The sequence below is a fragment of the Crocodylus siamensis genome, chromosome 3, assembly GCF_052110815.1.
Source record: "Crocodylus siamensis isolate JL-2025a chromosome 3, ASM5211081v1, whole genome shotgun sequence".
Lineage (NCBI taxonomy): Eukaryota > Metazoa > Chordata > Crocodylia > Crocodylidae > Crocodylus > Crocodylus siamensis.
This window is the reverse complement of record NC_143397.1, coordinates 186,635,873-186,660,588: the sequence shown is the minus strand read 5'-3', so window position 1 is coordinate 186,660,588 and position 24,716 is coordinate 186,635,873. Positions and strand designations below refer to the sequence as shown.

General features: G+C 41.9%; 1 protein-coding gene across 2 annotated transcripts in view; it reads left to right on the top strand.

Annotated features, from left to right (window-relative positions):
• PXDNL (peroxidasin like) overlaps nucleotides 1-24,716 on the top strand; it is a 344,128-nt gene that overhangs the window by 227,831 nt on the left and 91,581 nt on the right. For both annotated transcript variants that reach the window (XM_090039946.1, XM_090039947.1), the window contains exons 11-13: nucleotides 12,671-12,787; nucleotides 17,503-17,661; nucleotides 22,418-22,530. In XM_090039946.1, the coding sequence (XP_089896072.1) occupies nucleotides 12,671-12,787; nucleotides 17,503-17,661; nucleotides 22,418-22,530 (389 nt within the window). The remainder of the gene's footprint in view (nucleotides 1-12,670; nucleotides 12,788-17,502; nucleotides 17,662-22,417; nucleotides 22,531-24,716) is intronic.

The window sequence follows — 24,716 nt, the reverse complement described above, 5'->3', positions numbered from 1 at the left end:
AGAAATTGAAGCTTTTTCTTCTTAGAATTTCAGTGAGCAATTTAATTGAGCAATCTTTCTCCTTATATTATGCTTATGACCTTGGTATATGAGTGTCTAATGCAAAGACCTACACAAAGCTACAACAGAGAATGCCCATAGTCTGCAATACAGAAGCGTACAAATTCTGATTGAATAATTTATCTTTTTTCTTATTTGGAAATTATTTGTGAATGTATTATTTTTTCAGTCATTTTTCAGTGTATGTAGTAGTTGAATCATTTCTCCAAACAGTTTGGCCCATGGAGATAGTTAACTAAATATCTGAGTGTTTCTTGTTTTGTAATTTGTTGTTCATGCTGTATGATTGGGTATTATGTTAATAGAAGTTCTCAGCATTGGTCTAATTTTGCTTATGTTGATGCAAGTAAAATTTGATTTAGGTTAACAGAAAAGGTTTGAAAATCTCACTCAGTATGGTTTCTACATTTTGCTGGATGAAGTAAATAGAATGATTACTGATACAGTCATGGTGGTTAAGATTTTCTCAGTCACTGGGAAGCACTGGAGAGTGTAGTGATCATTGGCTTCAGTAAACATAGGCATACATGAATGAGAACTAAAAGCAATCAAGGCTCATGGTAGAGGTGATAACTTTTATTAGACCAATACATTTTTGCAAAAAAAATTCTGTAATTACAAGCTTTTGGACACAAGCACCCTTCATCAGGCATCAGGAAAAAACTCTTTTCTCTGATGCCTGATGAAGGATGTGTGCCTGAAAGCTTGCTATTTAAAGTCTTTTTTGGGTTTTTTTTGGCAAAAATCTTGTTGGTGTAATAAAAGTTATCACCTCTACCATGAGCCCTTATTGCTTTTTCCTCTAGACCAATATAGGTACAACCTGGATACCTAAGAACTAAACATGAACTTTTAATGTAAAGTGGTAGGTAACCTCTGCAGGCCCTTTGTCTCTCTCTGTCTCTCTCTCTTGAGAAACAAAAGAAAAAGTGCATGAAGACATTAAAAGAGGCTTGGAGATTTTAGGCCTGCTGTAATTTTTTCCTGCCTCTGTTGGGTATATATATGGAATCCAGATTTAAAATGGCTAACTCACTTCAGTGTTGAGATACTGAGAGGGAGAATCCAGACTGATTGGCTGCTTAGGCATCTTTACATTGAGCATTTACTGGTCCTTGTCCCACTAAATAATTATATGCACGTGAAGGCTGCAGACAGATTGTTGGGGTTGTCTCATTTTATGGCTGTTGCTAGGGCATTCCCTCATCAAATACATGAAACATATACTTTACAGGTACATCTGTCTGTTAAAACCACCAGGCTCTAGGTTACATCCTTGTTATTCAGTTACTGCTTACCACTGTCATTAATTATATGTGCATGCACATTTTGTTTGCAAAAGGTAAGCTCATCTCTCTTCATCTTCTCAATTTGTTTGATTGACACTCCCCTTCCTCCCTGCTTTTTTTGGAAACTTCCCTATGGCTTGTCTTGCATGCACTGCTATTTTGTATATCCATCAAGTCATTTATTATTTTTAATATCCCTCACCATGGGGCTCAACCACCTTTCTGCCTTTGTAGCAGTGGCATGTCACAGCTTACGTGCATTTATCTGGAAGGTGACATCCTACGTGATTCAGAAGCTGTTGGTTCCAAGAAAGCTGCTTGCTTTCTTTACCAGTTGGTCTCAATCCAGATACTGGGAGAGATGACTAGGTTCTTTCTATCAAAACTTCATCCACATGCATATTACTTTCCTTCTTTCCACCCACACGATTCCTGCATACTTTCAAGTGTTTTAATCTCTTTCATTTCCCTTGTGAAAACATTCATTGTACAACATGGTACATGATTTGTAGTATGTCAAATTAACTACTTCAGCATTACTTCTTCTTTCAGAGCTGTTTAATTAATGCTTACCAGAAGTTAGCTTGTGGTTTCAATGTTAATGACGAAGCTGTTTCAAAGAGATCTCAAAGACTATATTTTCTAGGCTTCAAGAGAAACCAAGAAGTCTTTTAGTGTCTCAAAAAGCTCACAAATATATTCTAAAATTGAAACTCAGAGCTTTAGATAGTTTGAGTACAGCAGCTCCATAAAAAAAAAAATCCTTTAATTTGGAAACATTAAAAAGGATTGTTTTAGTTGGTGTAGTCAGATGTATATCAATATATACCCAAGGGGTTATGATTTTAGCAAAGTTCTTAGATGTTCTTTTCTTTATTAGTGTCTTTTTATCATGACATCTTTATTCATTAGTTACCTATATTTAAATAATTGGACTTTCAAAAAATCCCCATCCTTATGGCTATAATTATAATACATACAGGACCATAAAGTTAAATTAACTTATTGAATTGGTTTGAAAACAATGAGATTGTCAAAAGCAGATGGCAAATAGGATTAGGTCTTCCATGTTCAGGACCTGTTGGCATAGATTTAGCAGAGATTTATTTGGAGGTATTGTGGATAACATCTCTGTGCTTGCACGGTAAAGAACTCTCTTGAGAAACAAAAGAAAAAGTGCATGAAGACATTAAAAGAGGCTCGGAGATTTTAGGCCTGCTTGTAAACTGAACTTGTTTAATATTATAACCTGATTTTGATGTTAAAAATAGGAAAAATGATTAAATATGCTCAGGACATGAACTCAGGAGGCATTGTCAAAAAGAGGAGAATTGAGATGTTATGTAGGAAGAGCTGAGTGGCCTTGAAGTCTGGAATAACCAAACTGGAATGAAATTCATTAGTACAAAGTCATGTACTTTGCACCCGATATAAAATCTATTTTTACCATTAAATGAGAGCTCTTGAGTTGGAGATTAATATGGAGAAGAAGGACCAATCAGTTGCCAATGTCGTACAGTTGTAAAAAAGGCAAATTTGATCCTAGGATGTACCAAGAGATAGATTTCCAATAGAGGAAACATAATGCCATTGCACAAAACTTAGTGAGATCAAATCTGGACAGGTACACACAATTCTGTTTGCCTCTGTTCAAAAGAACACCCTGGAACACTTGCAGAGAAGGACGTCTAAGGATAGTTAGGGGAATGGCTATGTTTCTGCCACTTCCCTGACTGTTGTGAAAGAAGCCACACTCACTCACTCCTGAATTGCACATGCCCAGGCCTGGCAATTAGGTAGAATATGTGGCTTACGGTGGTGCTGAGTGTACCCCAGTTATCTGGGCTACCCTAGGAGTAGTGTTGTACATGGTAGAAACAAGTCAATAGACTTGTTATCTGAACAGTTGCATTTAAGTCAAGGTCAGGGTGACACAGAGACAGAGAGAGAGAGAGAGAGAGAAGATTTGCATTCTAAAAAGTGTGTTTATTAAGAGATAACACGGTATATTAGGAAGCAATGAGTTAGTTACCTTATTAAGCAGGTGCTCTCTCCCAAGAGTGTTGATCAGCCAGCCCTTAGGATATGTGGGACAGCATGTCACTTCAGCAGACTTGAAAGCATGTCTGATTACACTCTTTACATATTGCCTTTTTTTTAGCTTTTACATTTAATCCAATGTATAAGCATGGTTTATGACAATTTTCCTATTTTTTTAGCTTAAACCGCTAGCTTTTCTTACCCCCACTTGTGCTTCACTTATGCCCATACACATTAATATTCTATTACATCTTTTCTGCTTGACAGCAGGGTTAAAAACTTCATCTTAGGCTTAGCTGTTACAACTTTTACTAATTCTGTGCCATGCCTGCTTGTACAACTTGTTGGTAAGCTCAGCTCTTGCTCCTGTGTTTAAGAATAAGGAAGAATTTAACAGTTCTGATAACAAAAAACTTTTTTGACCTACAGGCTTGTTTCTTGGTAGCGGTTCTAGGCTCAGCAGGGAGGCCTATATATGTAGCTTAAAATACTTTGATTTCATTTCCCTACCAAGTGAGGCTGGGAGGGGATAGGAATGAACACCAGATATGGAGAAGAATTATTTATATTAAAGGATGGTTGACAGAAGAACAAAATGGTCAAGATTAAATTTAGGTTTGGAATAAGAATGATGGCTGCTTGCATATGTTAAAAAAACAAACAAAAAACAAACAAAAAAGAGGTTTACTGGAAAAAGCAGCGTATTAGTTCAACCCGGCTCTGCAGTGTCTGTATAGATCGGGCACCTCAGCGGGGTTTTTTGGCACTTTTATGTAAAGCTGAGTCAATTGGCTATTACATAAAAGTGCCAAAGAAGGCTTAAAGGGCCCAGTCTATCCAGAGGTTTAGGAGAGCCGGGTCCAACTAATGCACTGCCTCTTATTGGCTTGTGCTCAGTTCAGTTCAGGAGCATGTGGAGTTTAAAATAAAGCTTTTTTTTTTCTCTGTTTTTTGTTTTGTTTTGTTTTGTTTAATTGTCTGCAGGCAGTCTATGTTTCCTAATCATTAGTGTAGTGAAGTTCTGAAAAAATATTTCCAAGGGGAATAGCGAGGACAAAAACCCTGTGTTTACAGTGGAGCCCTGTCTTCCAAGGTGGTAGGGGAAGATCATTCCTCTATTGCATGGTTGCTGTTTTCATGGGAATGTGGTTTTTTTAAAGAACAGTGTTATAAAAAAAATGAAACTATTATTTAAAAAAGTGAATAAAATATTTCTTAGTGAGTTTACAACAGGAACCTTTCAGTTAGTTTGCAGCCCCTTTCCATCAGACAAAACAAATGAAAGTAAATACTGGGCAAAAAGTTGTTTTTTTGGTCAAATTTCCAAACTAAATAAACGAAGTCTAAAAACATCGAATTTTGAATCGTTTCCTGTTTTAGTTTTTTGAATATCATGAAGCCAAATGCATGAAAGAACAAAACAGAAAAAAGCAGCAGAAACATCTTTTACTAGTGTTCCTATAGGTTCTGCATGTAAAAGGAAGCTGCTCAATATTGTATTAATAAATAACCGCTGTATACATTGCATGTGTATCATTATAGATTGGACAATTGAAAGAATATGTATCTTCTTCAAAAATTACTATAATTGTGTTACCCATCATGTGGGCTGTTAGCTTGTATCCATCTTTTATCTCTCATTTGGATTCTCTGGTTCCTTTATTATTGAATATTTGTGTGTTATTTTTGCTTCCAATTTTTTGTGAAAATGAGTATTTCTTTCTCACCCACATCCTGCCTTACCAATCCTCATTCATCCTTTCTAATTATCCTGTCCATGAATCATATGTTACGTTGTCTGGATTTATTTTATTTATAATATGCATAGTCTCTGATAATTCTGAGTAATAAAATATAGCTTTTAACTTTAGAAACCACATGATTGTAACAGCCATCTGGTTGTCCTTCAAGATTCTTTACTACTTCCTTGTTACTTTTAAGTATTAGCATCTAGGTTTTTAATTCGTCTTTAGCTGGATCATTAATCAACCTACTGGTGAGCAAAAGGTATTTTTTATTTTCTATTAAAGCAGATTGCATATTTTTAAATGCAGTGCTTGTCTGTCATTTTAGCTGATGCTTCATCTTTTTGTTCTGATTCTTATAGAATTCATATAATTTGAGTCACTAACATACAATCCTTTCCCTAGGTTGGCTGAGACAAGTGAAAAATAAAATATTTCTCACTGAAAAGTGTAAATTGGTGTGAAAGGCACATACTTACTTTATATAGGATCTGATCATTTATGCTGTAAATCAGAACTCATTCCCACCCTGCTTTTTAAAGAATGGCCAGAATGGCAATGCTTTGATTGATTTTAATAAGAAAACAAAACTTCATTTATGTGATCAATACAAACGTAATAATAAGTTATATACTAAAAACTGCCCATAGAAATACATTATTTAAAGTAATTTCATAAATGTTTTCAGAATTGGAGGAATGAAGAGATGAAACCATTAGATCTGTTAGTAGGCTATATACCAGACGGTTTCCCTTAGAAAGGTCACTGCTTTTGAACGAGCTTTAGTTAAAGTGCCCTTGCTGCCATTTTGAAATGCGGGATGCTGAATACATGAGATGCTGCAGGCATTTTAATTAGAACATGCTCCCCACTGTACCCCAGAGTATGTGTAAAAATGCCCATAGTTTCCAAAGGACATTAGCTAAGTAGTAACAAAAAAGATGAGATGTGCAAATGTCAAATCATTTTGCTTTTAATCTTTTCTTATTCAGTTTTTCTGTTTGTAGTACTAGTAGGATTTGCTCATAGAGAAACACATTTGCAGCCATCTTAATTAATTATCTGCAACACTGGTTCTAAACTTCGTAGAATTTGAGGCATCCCTTGTTAGAGTCAAGGCAGTCCCTTGGAAAATGCCAGCTCTTAGCTTTCACTCATTTTTTGACTACAGAAAAATAGTCGAGCAATTCTTCTGTTGCAAAAAACACAAAATGTTTTTAACATTATGGATTTTGATTTGAATTTGGCTTATCTTGTGAATTGTAAGGGGATGGGGGGGTGTGCCACTTACCGTGGGACCCCGATCCCCGGATGTCCCCTGGAGAGGAGGGGTACGCGTTGGACCATCCCGCTTCGCCGCTCTCGCCTGCCACGACTTGATGGAAATATGGGGTTCACCCTTGCCGGGAAGCTGGCGGTCCACGTGGGGTACAGTATCTCCAAGGTCCAGGGGTCCTGAGGGCTCCTCCTCCCCTACACCCTCGCTCGGTCCTCCGGGTGGGGAGCCTCCGTTGGGGCTCCCTTGTCTTCGTCTTGGCTCTGCAGTGGGGGGGGTTACCCCACACCGCTGGGCCTCCCCAGGAGTCCTATCAGCACCTAGTCTCCCTGGTGCTGATCGCTCCACTCGTCCTGAGGCGTCTCTAACTCAGGGTCTCACTCTCTCGACCCGGGGGAACTACAACTCTGCCCCCCTGCCCGCGGGTCTTCCCTGCGGCCAGGCGGCCCGCAGCTGCCGGAGGAGGGTCCCTCCGACCCAGCCTCCCTTCCCGGCTTCCTCCGGTGCAATGGCCACCGGTCCCTTTTGTACCTCCGTCCGTTCGGGGCCCGCTGCGCCCCCTGGCTCCGCCGCCTCCGGCCCTGCCGGCTGGTGCTGCGCCGCTCCTGGCTTCGCGGCGGTCGGCTTCACTGCCGCCGGTCCTTGCCGCCCGGCTCCCAGCTTTACCGCACCCGGCCCAGCTGCCTCTGGACCTCTGGCTCCCGGCTTCGCCGCCGCCGGGTTCCCCTCCACTTGGCCTCGCCGCTGCCGGCTCCCGCCGCGTGGCACGCAGCGCGGCTGTACCTGCCTCCGCCGCTCCCGGCTCCGCAGCTCCCGGCCTCGTAGCTTCCGGCTCCGCGGCTCCCGGGGCAGGCTCCCGCCGGAGCCTCCGTCCTTCCCTGCTCAGGGTAGGCGGTTCCTTTTTATCTTCCCGCGCCGGTCCCGCATCGGCGCGGTTCCAGTTCCGGGAAACCTTAAGTTCCCCGCCCGGCTTCTGGGCCCGGACCCGGAAGCGGGGCGGAACTCCGGGATTCCCCGCTCGGGCCGGGCCTCTCAGGGTCCTGGCCCCCTCACATGAATCTTGTGCTAATATTGTGTGGCACCCCACAGCACCCAAGTTGAGAGTCACTGCCCTACAAAGTGATTTTCTGTCACAACCTGGCAGGGAAAAGAAGAAAAAACTATGTGAGCTTGTTGTTTGGGACCTCAGAAAAGAGTGTCCTTATGCTTAATGGTATTTTACTGTTATTGAACCTCACTTGCACATAATTAGTATTTTTTTTGTTTATGCTATAGTAATTACTCTTTTTACAGAATGCCTCATACACAAGAAAAATTCTAGCCAGCTGGTGTTTGGTCCCCCAGGATTTATGCTGTAAAAAAGTGGCTGGCAACTTTTGGGATCTGCAGGCTGAAACAACCCTGCATTGGCAGCATTCCCATAGTGGAGGACTTTGCTTGCCCAGGGCTGCACCCATGAAGCAGCCAGGGGATTGTGAAAAGTGACAGTGGTATGGGTAGAGCTCCCAGCTGCCCAGCCCTAGCTTGGATGCGGACAAGGTTCCCCCACTGGAACACTGCTAATGTATTGCCAAAGTCTTTTCTAGAGGATATGTTTCTGTTCACAGGAGTAGGTGTCTTAAAATTGTAATAAAATCATAATATTTTAATTCTCCAGTACCACTAACTATGGAAGATATTGCAGTTACTAAAGACACCTATGGCAATTAATTTTGAGCTTGAATTTCACCTATTTCATACGGATTGACAAAAACAAAGGTTCATCTTTGAGCTACTTATATGTCCTCTCATCCTCATCTTCCCCTATTACAAGAATGCTGTAACTTTCCCTAACCCAAACGAAATTCAGAACTAAGTTTAAATTTAAAAGGTGTCCATAGGTATCAAGGTATGGAAAAGCACAGTTAAGGCATTCCAGCATCCTTAACTGTGCTCTTTATTGAGGCCACACAAAGGAGAAAAAAGATGGAATAGGTTTTCTCTGAAAATTAAATGAATATAGTGTGGGGTCACATGCTTAAATCAGGCACTTATGCTTGGTATATAATGGCAATATGAGGCTGAGTTAGGGCTGTTGGGCACCTTACCTGTGCATATAATCAATACATGCATGATTCTCCTTTGGCTTGTTATTCAGTTAAGGAGATGGCATTCAATATGTGCTGAAGAGGGGAAAACCAAAACTTTCAAGATGCATTGTATAGTTTGTGGAGTGGGTGGGGGAAAATGGATTTAAAATATATATATATATTAGGATTTTTTTCATTCACACAGAATGCAATCGTGGAATGCTTTTTACCTACTGAGAAGAAGTATTGATTCTATTGCTTATATTTTGAAAAGTTTATCAAATAGAAAATATGAAAAACATGCAATGTATTTGTTTGACTACCTTATGTTGCAGTGCAGTATATCCCGAGTTGCTTAAATTTCTGAAAGTTTCCTTCCTAGGTTTGTTTCCTATTAAGAATCAAAATATGCTGGAGAATTAGGAAACTAGAGAAACTAATCTTCAAGTCCTTCTGGTGTGGAGGCTAGTTATGAGGCTGACAACCACACCTATCAAAAATGTGTTGCAAAAGCATGTTAAGGCAATTAAACCCATCAGTCAAAAACAAAGTTATGCAAGTCGATATAAATTCAGTCGATTTTATCATTCTACAAGAAACAGCTTTGAGTGCTGTTGTTGACTTTGAGTTTACTTACCATGGAAGTTCCTTTCATAACTTTGGTAACTGCATTTATGGTGTAACAGTGCAAGGGGAAAGCTCACAACAGCATGGAAATCTAACATCATCAGCGTGAACACTAAGTTGTAAGCCTTTGGGTGTGCATAAGTTCTTACATTTCAGTGGATCAAATCATATATTTCCTGATACAAACTCTGGCCATATATTCATTCACAGTGCCTGGTCTGATAGAAAAATGGCATATGCGGTGGAAAATTTAAACCTTGTTCAATGAGGTTTAAATCTAGCTTGATCTGGGTGAGACAGGTATAAACCCATGCTTGCACAGTTTCTCCACTGGTACAAGTTCCCCTCCTGTCATCCAGCAATCCAGTGGCCATTGTTCTACCCATTTCCCCAGCAATGAGAAGGACTGTTTGTGACTGGGCTGGATTTTACTGCTCCAGCTGAGTCACAGACCAAACCCATGCCTCTGTCAGGCCCTCTCCACAGCTCCAGGGCTCCACAGTTTTTACCCATCCCTCTGCCCCACCCCATCCTGAGCAGGCAGGTGGAAAAGCCACCCACCAGCATCCTTCCTGGATCCTGCACCCCTGAAGGGCTATAGATATTGGCTTGAAGTGCCACATGTAGGTTGCAACCCACTCATAAAGCACTTCAGAGCCCCAGGCCTACAGTCACAAGCACAGGGCTGCAGGTGCAGGTTTTAAATCATGAGGTGGGAGGGGAGCCCACTTCTCTCCCCCACAACTGTTATACCTCGCTGCACCCTGGTCTTTTCTCAGAGCCTGTGATCCCTTCGCTGTCATGGACCTGACCTGACCTGCTCTTAACCCCACCGTTGCTGGAGCCCCCTACCCCTCATACCTGGCAGCACTGAGTAGTTCTTCTCGGTGTTAAGGGGGGGGGTTGTTTGCTTAATTGTTGGTGGGAACTGTGCTGTTTGGGTATGGGATGAGACAGAGCTGCTTCCCCCCATCACCACTCCCCCCATCACTGGGAGCAGACCCCACTGCCTGCCCACTCCAGACAAGAACTAGCCCACTCCCCATCCCCTTCCCCCTGGGACCAGAGACCCCAGATCTTTGCCCCCTCCCCACCCCTATTAAACTGAACTTACCCAACCTTGACCCCCAGACCTACAAGCACCCAACCCCAGTCCAGTGACACTTTACCCCAACCAGACTACCCAACCTGTGCTAGAACTGGGTCTGATGGCAGGTGCCAGAGGGATGAGTATACATTGAGCTGCTGGAGGGGAAATGGACCATTTTGAAAATACAGCAGATGTACTCTGGAAGAGAGGAAATGGGGGATGTGGGCCAGGCAGTCCACCCTGACCTGTGTCCTCTGGTGTTGTTAACCATCTGTGGGAAAACTGCAGAGACTGCAAAGCACACTGGGATGCATGTTTTGAGGCCCCTGGGCTGGGTGCCATCAGTGATGCAGTCTGTCTGCTGACCCCGTGGACTATGTACAGAGTTCTGGTAGAAGCTCCAATACCTCTACTAAGCTGTTTAACTTTTACCAGTTCATTTGAATGCCTGCACACATCCTTTATTAATAAATGTCATAAGCACACTCCAATGTGGACCAAAGTCATGGGAGAGCAACGGGTATATCCAAAGGAAGTGAAATAGACATCAGTGTGAGTGACATGTTCAGATTAAAGTGGTAGGACAGAATTAAAGTGTTGAACTTTGACTGGGCACCATTACCAAATAACTGAACCAATGTTCCAAGAAGAAGATGAGCTTGTTTTAACCAAATTGTGGGAAAGCCAGGTTGATTTTCTCAGACAGACCCTAGAAGAGAGGTCAACTTAGAGGGGCTCTTCCCAGTAGATTAAAGGTCTGAAGCAACAACCTTTTAACCTGAGCAAATTAAAGGAATAGCCCCAGGTTAACAAAAGATGACTATGCCTTATGCACCTGGTAGTGCACAAAATGGTTTGGGTTGCTATGAGAAATGAATTGTGTTTTTTAGAGGTGGGACTATGGGAACATGTTTGATCTATTGTTTGCCATGGCTATGAAGACTCGGATATAAGCCAGAACTATCTACCATTTATCCTTAGAGTCCCAGCAGTATAATATTTGGCACAGTTCATTTCTGTGTAGTTTTGTATTAATGAGCTGGTAGCAAAACATTGTTCTTAACATTCATGTTCCTCCATATTTTTTATTTTATGTATCCACTCTAGAGATACAGTCAAAAATGTGTCTGATTTTAATGAATTTAAACTGCTTCACACTTTTTTAATAAACATATATATTTTATCAAGTTATTGCTTACTTCTATTATCATAAAATGTTATATGAAAAGCACTTTTCTTCCTTGGAAATAAACCAGTTGATTTAAACCTTCATAGTGTTTTAATTTAAACCATTATATACATAATGTATATCTAGATAGATAGATAGTAGGGCTGTGCAAAATGGCACCGTTCTGTTTTGATTTGCGTTTTGATGTTTCAATGGAACAGCATTTTGTTTTGAATTTCATTTAAATTTGAAACTGCTGTTCCGTTTCGTTTCGTTGAAACAACGTCGAAACAGCCAAATTGTTTCGAAGTTTTGCCCATATGCTATAATGGGGAAGCTCAAAACAGCCTATAACTTTCTCATTTCTCGCCTGATTTGGATGAAATTTGCAGGAATGGTAGCCCCTTTTGAGGGTATGATGTCGGCCAAGTTTCAAGGAGATAGGTACAGGGGCTTTTGGGAAACTGCCCCTCAGGGTCCGGACAAGCAAAACTTGTGACATGGGTGACACTGTGTGTGTGTTAAGTCACAGCTGGGTGAAAACTGCAGGCCTTATAGCCCCTATTGTGGCCACGAAGCCTGCCAGCTGTCAAGGAGATAGGTGCAGGGGTTTCAGGGAAATTGCACCTCAAGCTGCTGACGAGCAAAACTCATGACATGGGTGGGTGACACTGTGTGTGTTAAGGTGCACCCTTACTCAACTGATACCAAGGCAGGAAGCAGGGCAGTTCAAACAATGCTGCCTTTTATGCAGTTTTTCCATCCCTCCCCCAGAGCCCTCAGAGATCTGGAAGAGATCTCCTGGAAGAGATCTCAGGAAAGGATGACCGTCACTGGCCAGCTACACAGTCAATAATGAGCAGTCCTTCCCCCACATCCTTCCCCCCTTTTCCCCCTTCCTCTCCTTACTTTAGTTTCTGTTTCCCTGCAGGCAGGCTCATATTGAGCTTCAAACTCATTTAAAAAATTTTAAAACGTTTCGACTTGCGTTGTTTCGTTTCAAGGCTGTTTTGAAGTTCTCTGTTTTGTTTCAGTGTTGCTGTTTTGAGCTCAAAACGAGTTGAAACAGCCTTGAAACAAAACTGCCAGCAAAATTTCGCACAGCCCTAATATTTGTGTGTGTAACTTATATATAATTTGTAATTTATATGATACATATAAATTATACACACATACATATATATATATAAGTTCTATATATGCTATGTATTTATCTATATAATTATACATATGTATGTATATGCTTAAAATGAAAAAATAAAATATATATAGATATGTATTTATTTATTTATTTAATTCTGTTCAGCTCCTCCACAGTTTACAGTGAGCCCCAAGGACCAAGTTGTGACAGAAGGACACACGGTAGATTTTCACTGTGAAGCAGAAGGTAACCCATCACCTGTGATTGCCTGGACCAAATCAGGTACAACCAAGTCTTATGTGATTGCATTCTTGTCCTGAAACATGGCCAACAACAATAGCAATATCATTATTGTTGTTATTCTTTAAAAACCAAAGGAAAGGCCAAGCATTTTTTGTTACTGGAAAGAGTTTCTGATCAAATGCAATAAATAAATTTAATAGGGTTGTCGAACTGTTTGAAAATTTGATCATGATTAGTTGAGTGATTAAACAAATGAGTTGCAATTAATTGCAACTTTAATCACCCAGCTAAAAATTCAAAGTTATGAGCAGAAAAATTCAAAATTTATGCAAAATTACACAGGTACTTTGTATGGTTAGGTGTGTGTGTGGGATTTTGAGCCTGGGGAGAGGGGGGGTCTGGAGTCTGGGGAGGGCAACCCCTGCACACCCTTGCAGGATGTAGAGTACTGTGGGTTAGGAGTGAGGGGCATCAGGGCTGAGGGGGCTGTAGCTTGGGAGTGAGGAGCAGGGCACTGGCATATCATGCCCCACCCACAGTCATATTACCCCCTCTCCACCACAGGTTTCCTCTTTTTTGAAACTGGAAATATGGTAACCCTACAGGACTGCAGCCTGGCAGCATGTAGAGCAGTGCCCAGCAGATAAGTCTGTGAAGAGGAAGGGGCAGAGGGGAAGACCAAGGCCCCTATGGTGAGGGAGGGAGTGGGGCAGGGAAGGGGCAGTAGCAGGGGTGAATGGGTCTGTGGGGCTTGAGTGGGTCATGGAACAGAGCTACGGGAGGTTTGTCCGGGGATGCTGGAGGTGTGGTGGGGTGGCTCCCTGCCACTACGTGCATCCCCAGGGAAGGCATGGGAGGCATTTGCCCTCAGATATGCGTGTGTGGCAGAGGTGGGCTGCGTATTTGCCCCAAAAGCCACACACTGACTGTGTGTCCCTTGCTCACCCAGCAGCAGGTGGCACAACTAGGCATTGTGCAGCTCCTGGGGCAAAGGCAGCAGAGTATAGAGCCCCAGCCTACACCAGGCAGCCCACTTCTGCCCCAACCACAAATCTGGCAGGCACATGCCTCCCATGCCTTTCCGGGGAGAGTGCACAGCAGTGGGGAACTGCCCCCCTCGACCCCTGAATGAGTCTGCTGTGGCTCCATCCCATGACCCACTGTGGCCCTGACTTTGGGCCCAGGGTCACATTCACCCCTGCCTTACTTTCCTCCCCTACCGTGGAGGCCTTGATCTGCCCCCCGCCCCTTCCCTCTCTCCTCATCTCTTCCCCTTCCCCTTCCCCTCCACAGACTTATCTTCTCAGTGCTGCTTTACACATTGCTGGGCTGCATTCTTGGATGCATGCACACTGCAGCTGCACACTTGCATGCAGTGTCCCTATATGACATGAATATATAAGTGCACCTCAAGTGTGTCTGTGTCTCTGTGTGCTCCCCCCCCCCTACCCCCTCCTGCTGCAACAGCCCAGAGCCTGTGCTGCCCTGCAGCTCCTCTCCACTGCCCCCACTGCCCCACTGGGTGGCCTGGAGATGCCAGTGATGGTGGTGGAGAGGAGCCCGGGCACAGGCTCTCAAACCACGTGTGTGATTAACATATTAAAAAAATCAACAGAATAATTGGCTGTTGTGTTAATCACACACATTAACTGATTAATTGACAGCCCTAAAATATAAGGTTTAAAAATGCCAGTATGAACACAGATACATAGGCACTATGACTTTCTTGAGCCTCCCCTTTCTTGTGATTCTTTCAGTTGAGAAATCTACCTTATTGAAGTACAAAACTATTAACAGCAAGAGGCCATTACTATACTGAGATTTTTTTTAATGACAGCTGCAGTCATCAGTGTTAGACTCCATATTTGGTTAGATATGTTCTTGCGGGAAGAATGACATGGATTATTTAAACTAGGGTCAGCAACATACAGCCTTCTGTCCCTTGAAGAGGTCAGATCCAGCCTTTGGCAGCAGGGATCAGTGGCATATGGCAACATTTTTCTGTCCGAGGCACTTTGACACTTGTGGAGCATCTAGCAGAGGGTCATCCTAGACCTCCTTGCTCTGTGCTCAGAGGTGTTCTTGTGCCGTGCTGCTGCAGGTGTTCTTACTCTCATCTCCAAATGCAGCTTGTCATTGGCTATGGGAATCAGTTGTAGTTGGAGACGACAGTAAGTAGTGCCCAAGGGAGACTGGAAGAGAGAAGCCCTGGGCACAGAGCAGGGAGGCCTGGGGCACGGTGGAGGAAATTGGAGGCCCACAGCAGTGGCTGGGTCACAAGTGATGACCTGTTGTTCTTAAAGGCTGCCAACCCCTAATATAAACCATTATTTATTGTCTGGTTTATTCTCTGAAGAGATCAGAGGAAAATGTCCACTAGTAGGGAGATCCAATCTTAAAGGTTGGTCTAATGAAGAGAAAACAATTTGGTGAATCTTAAATGAGTCCTGTCCCCCCTAGGGGAGTTATTTGTGCAAAGAAAAAGAGATAAAATTATATAAAATGTATAATCTTATTGTATATTTTTAGCCAAAACTGGAAAATATATGATATTATTCTTTATTTTACAGTGTTTTTAGTGAAAACAGTAAATAAACAACTAATTAGATAAGTAAAGTACTACAGAGAAGTAATTTAACTAAGATAGTCTGTCATTTAAATTTTTTAAAATTCTCTTATGTCTTCATATGCACAAGTATGTACATGCATGCATTCCTAGTGTGCTCTGTTTTCTTTCACTGCTGTCTTTTTCAATGCCAGGTTATTCGCTTTCCTCGTCATGTCTGGAATTCCTTCAGTGAATTGGTTTGCAAGGCAGTTTTCATTTCCTAATTTAGAGTCCTCTTAAGACCTATTCCTATTTTAGTATGCATGGAAAGCACCATAAAGACGACATTTTGATTTTATAGGACATTGTAAAAAAAAAAACAAATTATACCAGGCATACGTCATTACAAAGTAACCATGTGACTTTATTAATTTGATGGTTGTCTTTTCCGCTTTCAGCTCCACTGTTTAGTTGCCCCTTAATTTTTATATTCCTCTGAACAAATTCTTAAATATATTTATTTTCTGAGAGGTGCCTGCTAATAGAGCAATTTTGTGTTCTGAAAATATAATAAATAATTATGAAGGAAAATGTTACAGTTTATCCCAAATCTCATTTTACCTTATTTAGTTATTTTTTAATTTAGTACGTTGATCTGCCTTCATACGAGCATGGGCAACTCTGTTCAATAAAATTTTTGCATGCTTAACTGAGGACAGAATATGGCACATGTAATTTTAAAAATAGCTGTAGTAATATTAATCAAAATCTGTGTGCAGCTCTGGAAAAAAATGTCACTTTTTGACCAATTCAGGCTCTTTTTATTTTTTTTTCATAATACACATTTTGATTGTTTCCAAAAGTAGCTTGAATCCTTACAAGGGTTTCAGGTTAACTTAAAAATGGTACGTTCTACCAAATAAAGCACCCCAGACTTATTTTAGCTTCTGTTCCCAGCTGCAATGATTTTCTGCTTAGGCTTATAGTGTGTAAGTCTTTTAATTTTTCTGTGCTTCTGAGTTTCTTTTTTCTGTAAAAATGTAATGGCAGCAATACTACTTTTCTATAAAGCACCTTAAGTTGTGTAGATGAAAAACACCAAGTAAGATCTAAATACTGTGATCTCATGAGTCCATACCATATCATAGTGGCTGTTCCAGGTTATCACCCATCAGTAACAAGAGAATATACTAGTATGATAAAAGACAACTCACTATCTATCAGTGTTATTAAAGCTGGCTGATAATAATGCTTGAGAGTCATTATTCCTCACCCAAAGACTCCCACTACACATTCAGGTAAAGGTGTGATGGGATTTAATGCATGATTCATACAACTGCACCTCTTGCCATGCCACCCATGATTCTAGGATCGCACATTAGATCCCATCATGCCTTATTTCTGGTGTAGGGGGAGCTCAATCCCAGGCTGTGGGACTCTGTAAAACTCTGGATCATGGCAACTGTGGAGTGCTACTGGGACCCAGAGTGCAGTTGCTGGGGCTGAGTTCCCAGCAGTTGGAGGACTCTCAGTCCGAGATGGACAAGGTACGTTCCTGCGGCTGAAAGCCCTGTCAACTGATGGGACTTCTGGCCACAGGGGTTCCTCAACTACATGTGCAAATTAAATCTTGATAATAACCAGCTAGAAAGTTAGTACACATTTTTGAGATCTAACTTTATAGCTGGTTGAAGTTTTTTATTGTGTGATGGCTACTTTGCATGTGTAGCTGGTGTCACAATAATTGTGCAATTATCCAGTTAATTGCACAATATCTGTAACGTGTACAGAAGGCCAAATATTCTAAGCAGTTACTAAAATTAAACTGTTTAAATTTACTATTGTTGAAAATCTGTTGCAGCAAATATTTGGATTTCATGCGTCTTTGCAAACAAAATCTTGGAGACTTTCTGAAATTGGTGTTATCAAAAGTAATCAAATGGTCATTGAGTTCCATATTAACTTGCTTGGATGTTTAATCTTTATTCTTGTAAATATACTGATAAGGTTTAATAAACAAATACAAAAGACATATAGCAGAAGATGAAAATGCACAATACTTGCAATTAGCAATATAAATAATTTTGGAAAAAAATAAAAACTTCCAAGAGGTTAACTTAAAAAAACCAAACAAACCCTATGGTGAGTCTTAAAAGAAGCCAAGTATAACATTCTGTCTTTTTATCAATCATTTAAAACATTACAGGAAGCCAGCTTCCTCATGATGGACACCACACTGTGTTGTCATCTGGAACCTTGCGTATTGCTCATGTAGCCCAACATGATGAAGGCCAGTATGAGTGCCAAGCTGTCAGTGCTTTAGGTGTGAAGAGAGTAACTGTCCTGCTGAATGTGAAACCTAAAGGTAAATGATAAGCTTTGTGTTTAATTCACAGTTACCACTTTATATGTCTATGTGGACTTTTTAAAATTTCTTAGCAGCAGAAGTTTAGTGTAATCATGTGACCAGTGGGTGCAGGATGAAGCTCCATGTGACTGGAGAATTAAATCTATTTTCATTTGCCTTTGTATCCTATGTTCTATAAAGATATCCTCGGTATCTATACTTTCTATGTCTTGTGTGCTTGTGAGGGTTTAATAGGGTCAATGTTATTGAGGGGTTGGCAAGCTGGTCATTTAACTCATCAAATAATGTAGGAGTCAGGCTCCACGCACAGCCACAGTGCCTCACATACACACATGCACACCTGTTTCTCCTTCCAATTTAGAAACAGATCATTCCTGGCCTGCTCCTCTCTCTTGAGTACTTTCAGCCTTTATAGTGATTATTTGTTAGCATCTCATAGTACCTCATCTTATATCCCCTCATTAAATACACTGCCTATCATTAAACTGCTGCCAGAAGCAGCATGTGCTCAGTGAAGGAAGCCAACTATGTAGTTAATCAAATGAAGCCCGCACTGAGTATGCCTATAAAATGCATGGGAACCTACCATAAGTCTAGGTTAGTGCAGCCCACCTGAATAAGATTCATAGATTGTAAGGCCAGAAGAGACCTTGGAAGATCATCGGGTCCAGCTCCCTGCAACGAGCAGGAAAGATAACTGGGGATCAGTTGACCCTGGCAAGGTCTAGTCTCCTCTTAAAGATTTCCAGGGTAGGTGATTTGCACCACCTCTGGAGGGAGCTTATTCTGCAGGCTGGACACCCTAACTCTGAAGAAGTTTTTCCTAATGTTGAGCATGAATCGGTCTTCCAGGAGTTTGTGGATATTACTCCTAGTTTTCCCCTCAGGTGCCCTGGTGAACGGTTGCTCACTGAGCCCTTTCCTTGTATGGCAGGGGTGGACAATTATTTTTGGCAGAGGGCCACTTACTGAGTTTTGGCAAGCCATTGAGGGGTGCATGACAGGCAGCCAGGGGCAGATAAATATTAATTTTCTAAATTTTTTAGGGGCCCTGTGGGCCAGATATAATGGCCTGGCAGGCCACTTCTGGCCTGTGGACCACATTTTGCCCATCCCTGTCGTATGGCTTGCCATGTAAGACTCTGAACATATGGGTGGCCCTTCTTTGGACTATCTCAAGCTTGTCTATGTCCTTGCTAAAGTGTGGTGCCCAGAACTGGATGCAGTACTCCAGCTACAGCCTCACCAGTGCTGAGTAGAGCAGACAAATCACCTCCTTGGCTTTGCTGGAGATGCATCAGTTGATGGAGGCCATAATATTATTTGCCCTGCTGGCTACAGCATTGTACTGCCAGCTCATTCATACTGTCATCTGTTATTACCCCCAGGTCCCTTTCATTCATGGTGCTAGTCAGTTTGGTGCCACCAAGCTAGTAGGTGTGTTGGGGGTTGCTTGTCCAGAAGTGGAGCACTTTACATTTCTCAGCATTGAACTTCATCAAATTCCGATCTGCCCAACTTGCCAGCCTGTCTAGGTCTACCTGTATTTGTAGCCTGTCTTCAAACATGACCACTTCCCCATAACTTGGTGTCGTCTGTGAACTTGGCCAATGAGCTCTTTACTTCCACATCCAAATCATTAATAAAGATGTTGAAAAGTAGTGGACCAAGTACCAACCCGTGCAGGACACTGCTGCCCACTTTTCACCAGGATGACACAGATCCGTTCACTATGACTCTCTGGGTCCTATCCTGCAGCCAGTTTCTCACCCTCCTGACTGTTTAGGAGTTAAGCCCACAATCCTCCAATTTTCTTGCTAGGACATCATGGGATACTAGATCGAAGTCCTTTTGAGAGACAAGGTATACAATGTCAGCCTGCTCACTCATGTCCAGGTGGTAAGTTATCTGGTCACAGAAGGAGATGAGCTTGCAATATAGTGTCCATTGTGCTCAGAATAGGCCCAGCCCCCTCAGCACTGACTCTGCTTGCAATTCATGGTGAGCCACTACACTGAACACATTTTGACTTCCTTTTCCATCACCAAACACTATGCAGATGAGAGGGTGTCATGCCCTCTCTTGGCACGTCACATGTGATTAGTGTGGCCCTGCCTTCAGTAAGGTGGAACTGGACCAGGAAGCTCCACAGCTCATCTTCATATAAATTTTTGGAGGATCCCAGGCCCTATGTCAAAATCACCTGGTTCCAGTCATGGATGGGTGGCTAATTCCTTTGTGGATGGTATCTGGAGTGCACACACATACTGAGCAATGCTGGTCTGTGGGGTCATAATAGTTTGAAATGCTATTGACTCTGCTGGGGCCCAGGCCAATGAACTATATGGTAAATCATGAGCCTTTTGGCTTTGGACTGATGTCATGCATAGTTTGTAGTACGTTTAAGTAGGTACAAATATCATGCTCAAAAGTGTGTTTATGGTGTATGTGTGCTGAAACATGCAGCAATTTGCAAAAAGATAAAGTACATCAATTCTGGATGAACCAAGTTTATAAGTACCCAAAACTGCCTATATGCAAATAACTACAGGTGTATTTTTTCAAAGTCATGGTGTTTTTGATTCCTTGCATTTCAAATTTATTCCTCACTTCCACATGCTTAAAATGGAAATAGAGACTGAGCAGGGTCTGATTGTAAAGGGGGTGAAGACGCTACAGGGGAAAGAGGTTGGGGGGCAAGTAGGCCACCACCCCCAGCCACTATTTTTCCTTCTATAGCAGTGGCAGGGGGACAAATTCAAGCCAGATCTCTGCTAACTAGGTTCTACACCTCAAAAATTATTGCAACTTTATAAATTTTCCGTATATAGAATCTAATTATTGTGGGGGGGTCATCTTAAATTCAGGGGCATCTTAGATTAGAGTAAATATGGTGTATCTGTTATCATGTATAGACAGTATAGAGAGATTTTATAAGGGCTTTTTATATGCTGTTATATTTAAGTTTGTAAACATGTCCAGAAGCTTATGAGACGATTCTACTTTAGAGGCAGCTTCATGAGGATCTCCTCAGCTAGTCTTCCCAAATAAAACACAGTCTTTAAGCAACAAATAAGCAAGCAAATAAACAAAACAAGCCCTTCTGCCCTGTCCTTGGTACTAAGAGTGGAGCCCTTTGGTTCTGGTCCCAGGACCTCCTTATAGCAAGTTGTTTTGCTCACAGCCCGGTTCCTTCTCTCTTGCTTACTCTTACTGAGAACTTTTTTAAAGCCCTTCCGCCCTAACTTTTTTAAAGCTCCTGGTGGCACAGCCCCTGCCTGTCCAAATGCTGTACAGCTGGGATCTCTTGATGGGGCTGATTTAAGCAACAACGCACCCTATTACAAAGTTTTAGCTGTTTAATATACCAGATACATTCAACATTGTTTCCTGTGAGGAATTCCAAGTGTCTTATAAATATTTAATGTGGAGTTTCTACTCCATATTTTTTAAGGTTAATGATATGAGAAACCGTGACCATTTTTAAACACTAACAATAAAAATACAAAGTTAATAGTTACTTTGATAAAGAAAAAATGTATTAAAAATAAAAGTAAAGTTGGTTTGGACATGAAGACAGTTTAACCATTTTGCTTAATGGCAGAGTTGCAACCAATGCAGTAGAAGCATCAAAATTAGGCTCATTCAGTGTTGCATGGTACAGATTTGTTTTCTGCAACAGGCTGATCTAACAGAGGAAATCTTTCATTAGTTTTTTGATTCTATAATTTGCTAGCTACCCATGAAAGTAAATAATCCAGCTACTTTTGCAGGTATATATTTTCAACCAATTTTAGAGATGATTGAATGTCAATGGATAAAAATACAGAAGTGGGAAAGTTAATGAAGGCCTATATGTGATCTTAGATAAAGTTAATGAAAGGCTGTTTTGTGATCTTAGGTAGACGGAACTTAACTGAAAATATGTAGCCAGAGTGAACATGGTAGCGTCGATGTAAATGGAAAGACAGTTTTCTGAAGTTTAGTAAGATTATTTCTTACATGGGGCAACATTTTAAAAATATTTATATTTTAAATAAAATATAATTATTTTAAAGAAATATAATTATTTTAAATAAATAATATATTTTTTCCTCTACGGTGACTATATTTTTATTGACGATTTACAGTTTATGCAAAATTTCAGGAAACCTTTGAAATCACTGCCCTTAGAACAGAGGTGGGCAACTTTTGTCAGGTGTGACACAAGTTAACACCCCCTCCATCCTGAGTGCCATTCTGATCCTTGCCCCCAGAGACATGCCCCCTGATAGACTTGCACCATGGGATGCTGAACGGAGGCAGGAGGATTTGAGCTTCCAGCCACATGGAGCAGAGCAGGCCAGAGGCAGGACACTTCTGTGAGAGAGGTGTCACTGCCAAGAGTCAGCTTCATCCTTCCCTGACTCCACAACCATTGCAGTTTTATATGGCAAATGAGGATTCAGAGCCTTGACTTTGGTGAAAGCTTCAGGGCTATGGTAGGGTTTGTTTGGATCTTGGCAATAAAACCTGGCACCCCCTCTCAGCAGCATCCAGCCCCTACTTCATTCAGGCAATCAGAGACTGGAGCCACCCTCTTTACTAATCATTCGGGGCCTTACCTTGTGGCATGCATGTGCTAGGTTAATTTACATTATCTGAGGATCTGTCCCAGTTGAGCTGAAACCAAGAAAACCAGTCCAGATGGGTGTCAGTTGATGAAGTGGGAGAGGTAATATTAACATAAAGAATATTTTTTATTTTTCTGCAGTACTGCCTGTGTTTACTAAGCTACCTCAAGATACAAGTGTAGAGGTAGGAAGGAATGTAGAGATTCCTTGTAGTGCACATGGAGAACCTCAGCCTATACTCACTTGGCGGAAGGTAGGGTTACCTGATTATAGTCTTGTCCAAGTAGCACCTTATTTTACATGTGATAGATCTGGTGATGTTTCATTGTAGCTGATGGTTTGGTTTTTTTTCCCCCAAAAAATATAGACCTTTTTGAAATCTTATTTTTTTTGCAAGGCCTAATTTCTTGGGGCTAAATCCTGTTTAACTTTTCCATGCCCAAGTAACCCTTAAATAGTCAGTTTTGGGCACTTACACAGGGTTTTGTTTTTGTTTAAATCTGCATACCTATGCTGTCTCTCACTTCTGAACATGCTCAGAAGACCACAGCAGGGACCCCTAGATTCCAGGGCAGAACAGAATCCCCCAAGGTGGTACATGTTGCTGGGCAAAAACTACAAATAGCACACATCTTATAGCAAAAAGGACCCAACCACCTTTCAGCCAAATACCATAGTGGTTAGGACACATATCTAGGGGTGGGAAAGCCAGGTCCTAGGCCCTTGTTATCTAAAGGAGTTTTCCTAGAAGAATGATTTATCTACCAGATCATAGAGTAGGTATTGCTCAGTGCACTCTTTAGCCTTTCCCTTCAAGCTGGCTAATTGGGCAGCAGGGAAGGGAAGAGATGTGGGAAGAAGTCTTTCCTGAACCCTGCATTTAATATTCATTGGATAAAATAGATAATAGGCCCATGCAAAGTGGCTAGTATTCACTTTGGATTTGGCCAGTTCGGGAGACAGTGATTCAATTTGGTGATTCGAATCACTGTCCCGAGCTGATTTGGCAAAATTTGGTTCGGAGATTTTGCCACCACCAAATTGGCCGAATGTCTGAATCAAACAGGTCCCATCCCTTGCTCACTCTCCTAGCCCCAGCATCCCTCCTTTTTTTAATGTATTTTTTTTTTCAAAAGCCCCACATTCACTGGCTGCTTCCAAGCAGGTCGGGGGCGATCCCCGCTGCCCCACACTGCCCTGCTCTGCATGGAGGGCTCTGCCACAAGCCTCCATCCCTTGCCCACTCCCCCAGCTCTCCCCCTCCAGGCTGCCTCGCCTGGCCCCAGTGTCCCAGCTTTTTAAAAAAAAAAAAAAAAAAGCCAACTGCTGCTGGGTGGGGGGGAAGGGGACAATCCCTGCTGCCCCACACTGCATATGGGGGCTCTGCCACAAGACCTCAGAAGCCCTGATAGCTGCTGCAGCAAGCAGTGAATGCAGGGCTTCTTTTTTTTTTTTTTTTTTTTTTAAGTGCAGGGTTGCTGGGGCCAGGCAGGACAGCAATTGCCAGGTCTGGGAGAGTGGGCAGGGGGAGGGGGAGCACTCAGGGTGGCTGGGGGAACAGACAGGGGATGGGACCTGGTGGGTGTGCCCCCCATGGTCCCCTCCCCTCTCTTCCTGCCGCCCCTACTTACCAGCACAGAGTCTGGGTCCAGCTCCTTGTAGCGGTGAGTGGGGACCGCACAAATCTCCGAAGCTCTCCAAATCTTTTCTGAATCCATTCAGAGAGCTTCCAATTAATATGGACCTTTTTATTTGTCTCCTGATTCAATTTGGATTCAGAGATTCAGCTGCCGAGTTGAGCCAAATCTCCTCCGAATCAAATCAGCACCCATAGCTTCGCACCGCCCCAATTGATAAGTGGCACTGGGAGCAGTCTCTGCCCCATTGGAGGACTTACATTCCAAGCCTTATATAGCTGCTTAAAAGCCACTTAAGCATGTGAAGGTGAAACAGGATTTGGCCCTTAGTGTTTCCTTTTAAACCCTGAAAAATTGCAATACCACTACTAGGATTAATTTCTTTTTCTGAGGAAAGATTGTGAAAACTGTGGGGGAAGAATTTGGTCCCATTTTTTTTCTTCCTTAAAAGTAAAAATTCCTAAACAATTTGACAATTCATCCAAAAAAAATCCATTCTCAGATAAGTTTTAAAATATGAAAAGATATATATAAATTTACTGTATATAATATCCATGCTGCATCCTAGCATAAATAAGGCAGCTGTGGGGAGAGGATGAGCTGTTGTAACTCATTTCATTTCTGCCAAAGGGGAATTCTTCAACCTGGAACAATCGAAGAATCTCTGTAGGAGTCTAAGCTGTTGAGATCTTTCTTTTGGCCCCTATGGGCTGTCCCCAGGAGTCCTCCATTTAGTCTCCAAAACTTGAACTATTACACGTACTGAATTGTTTGGTGAAAAAAAACTGCCTTTGCTTAGTAA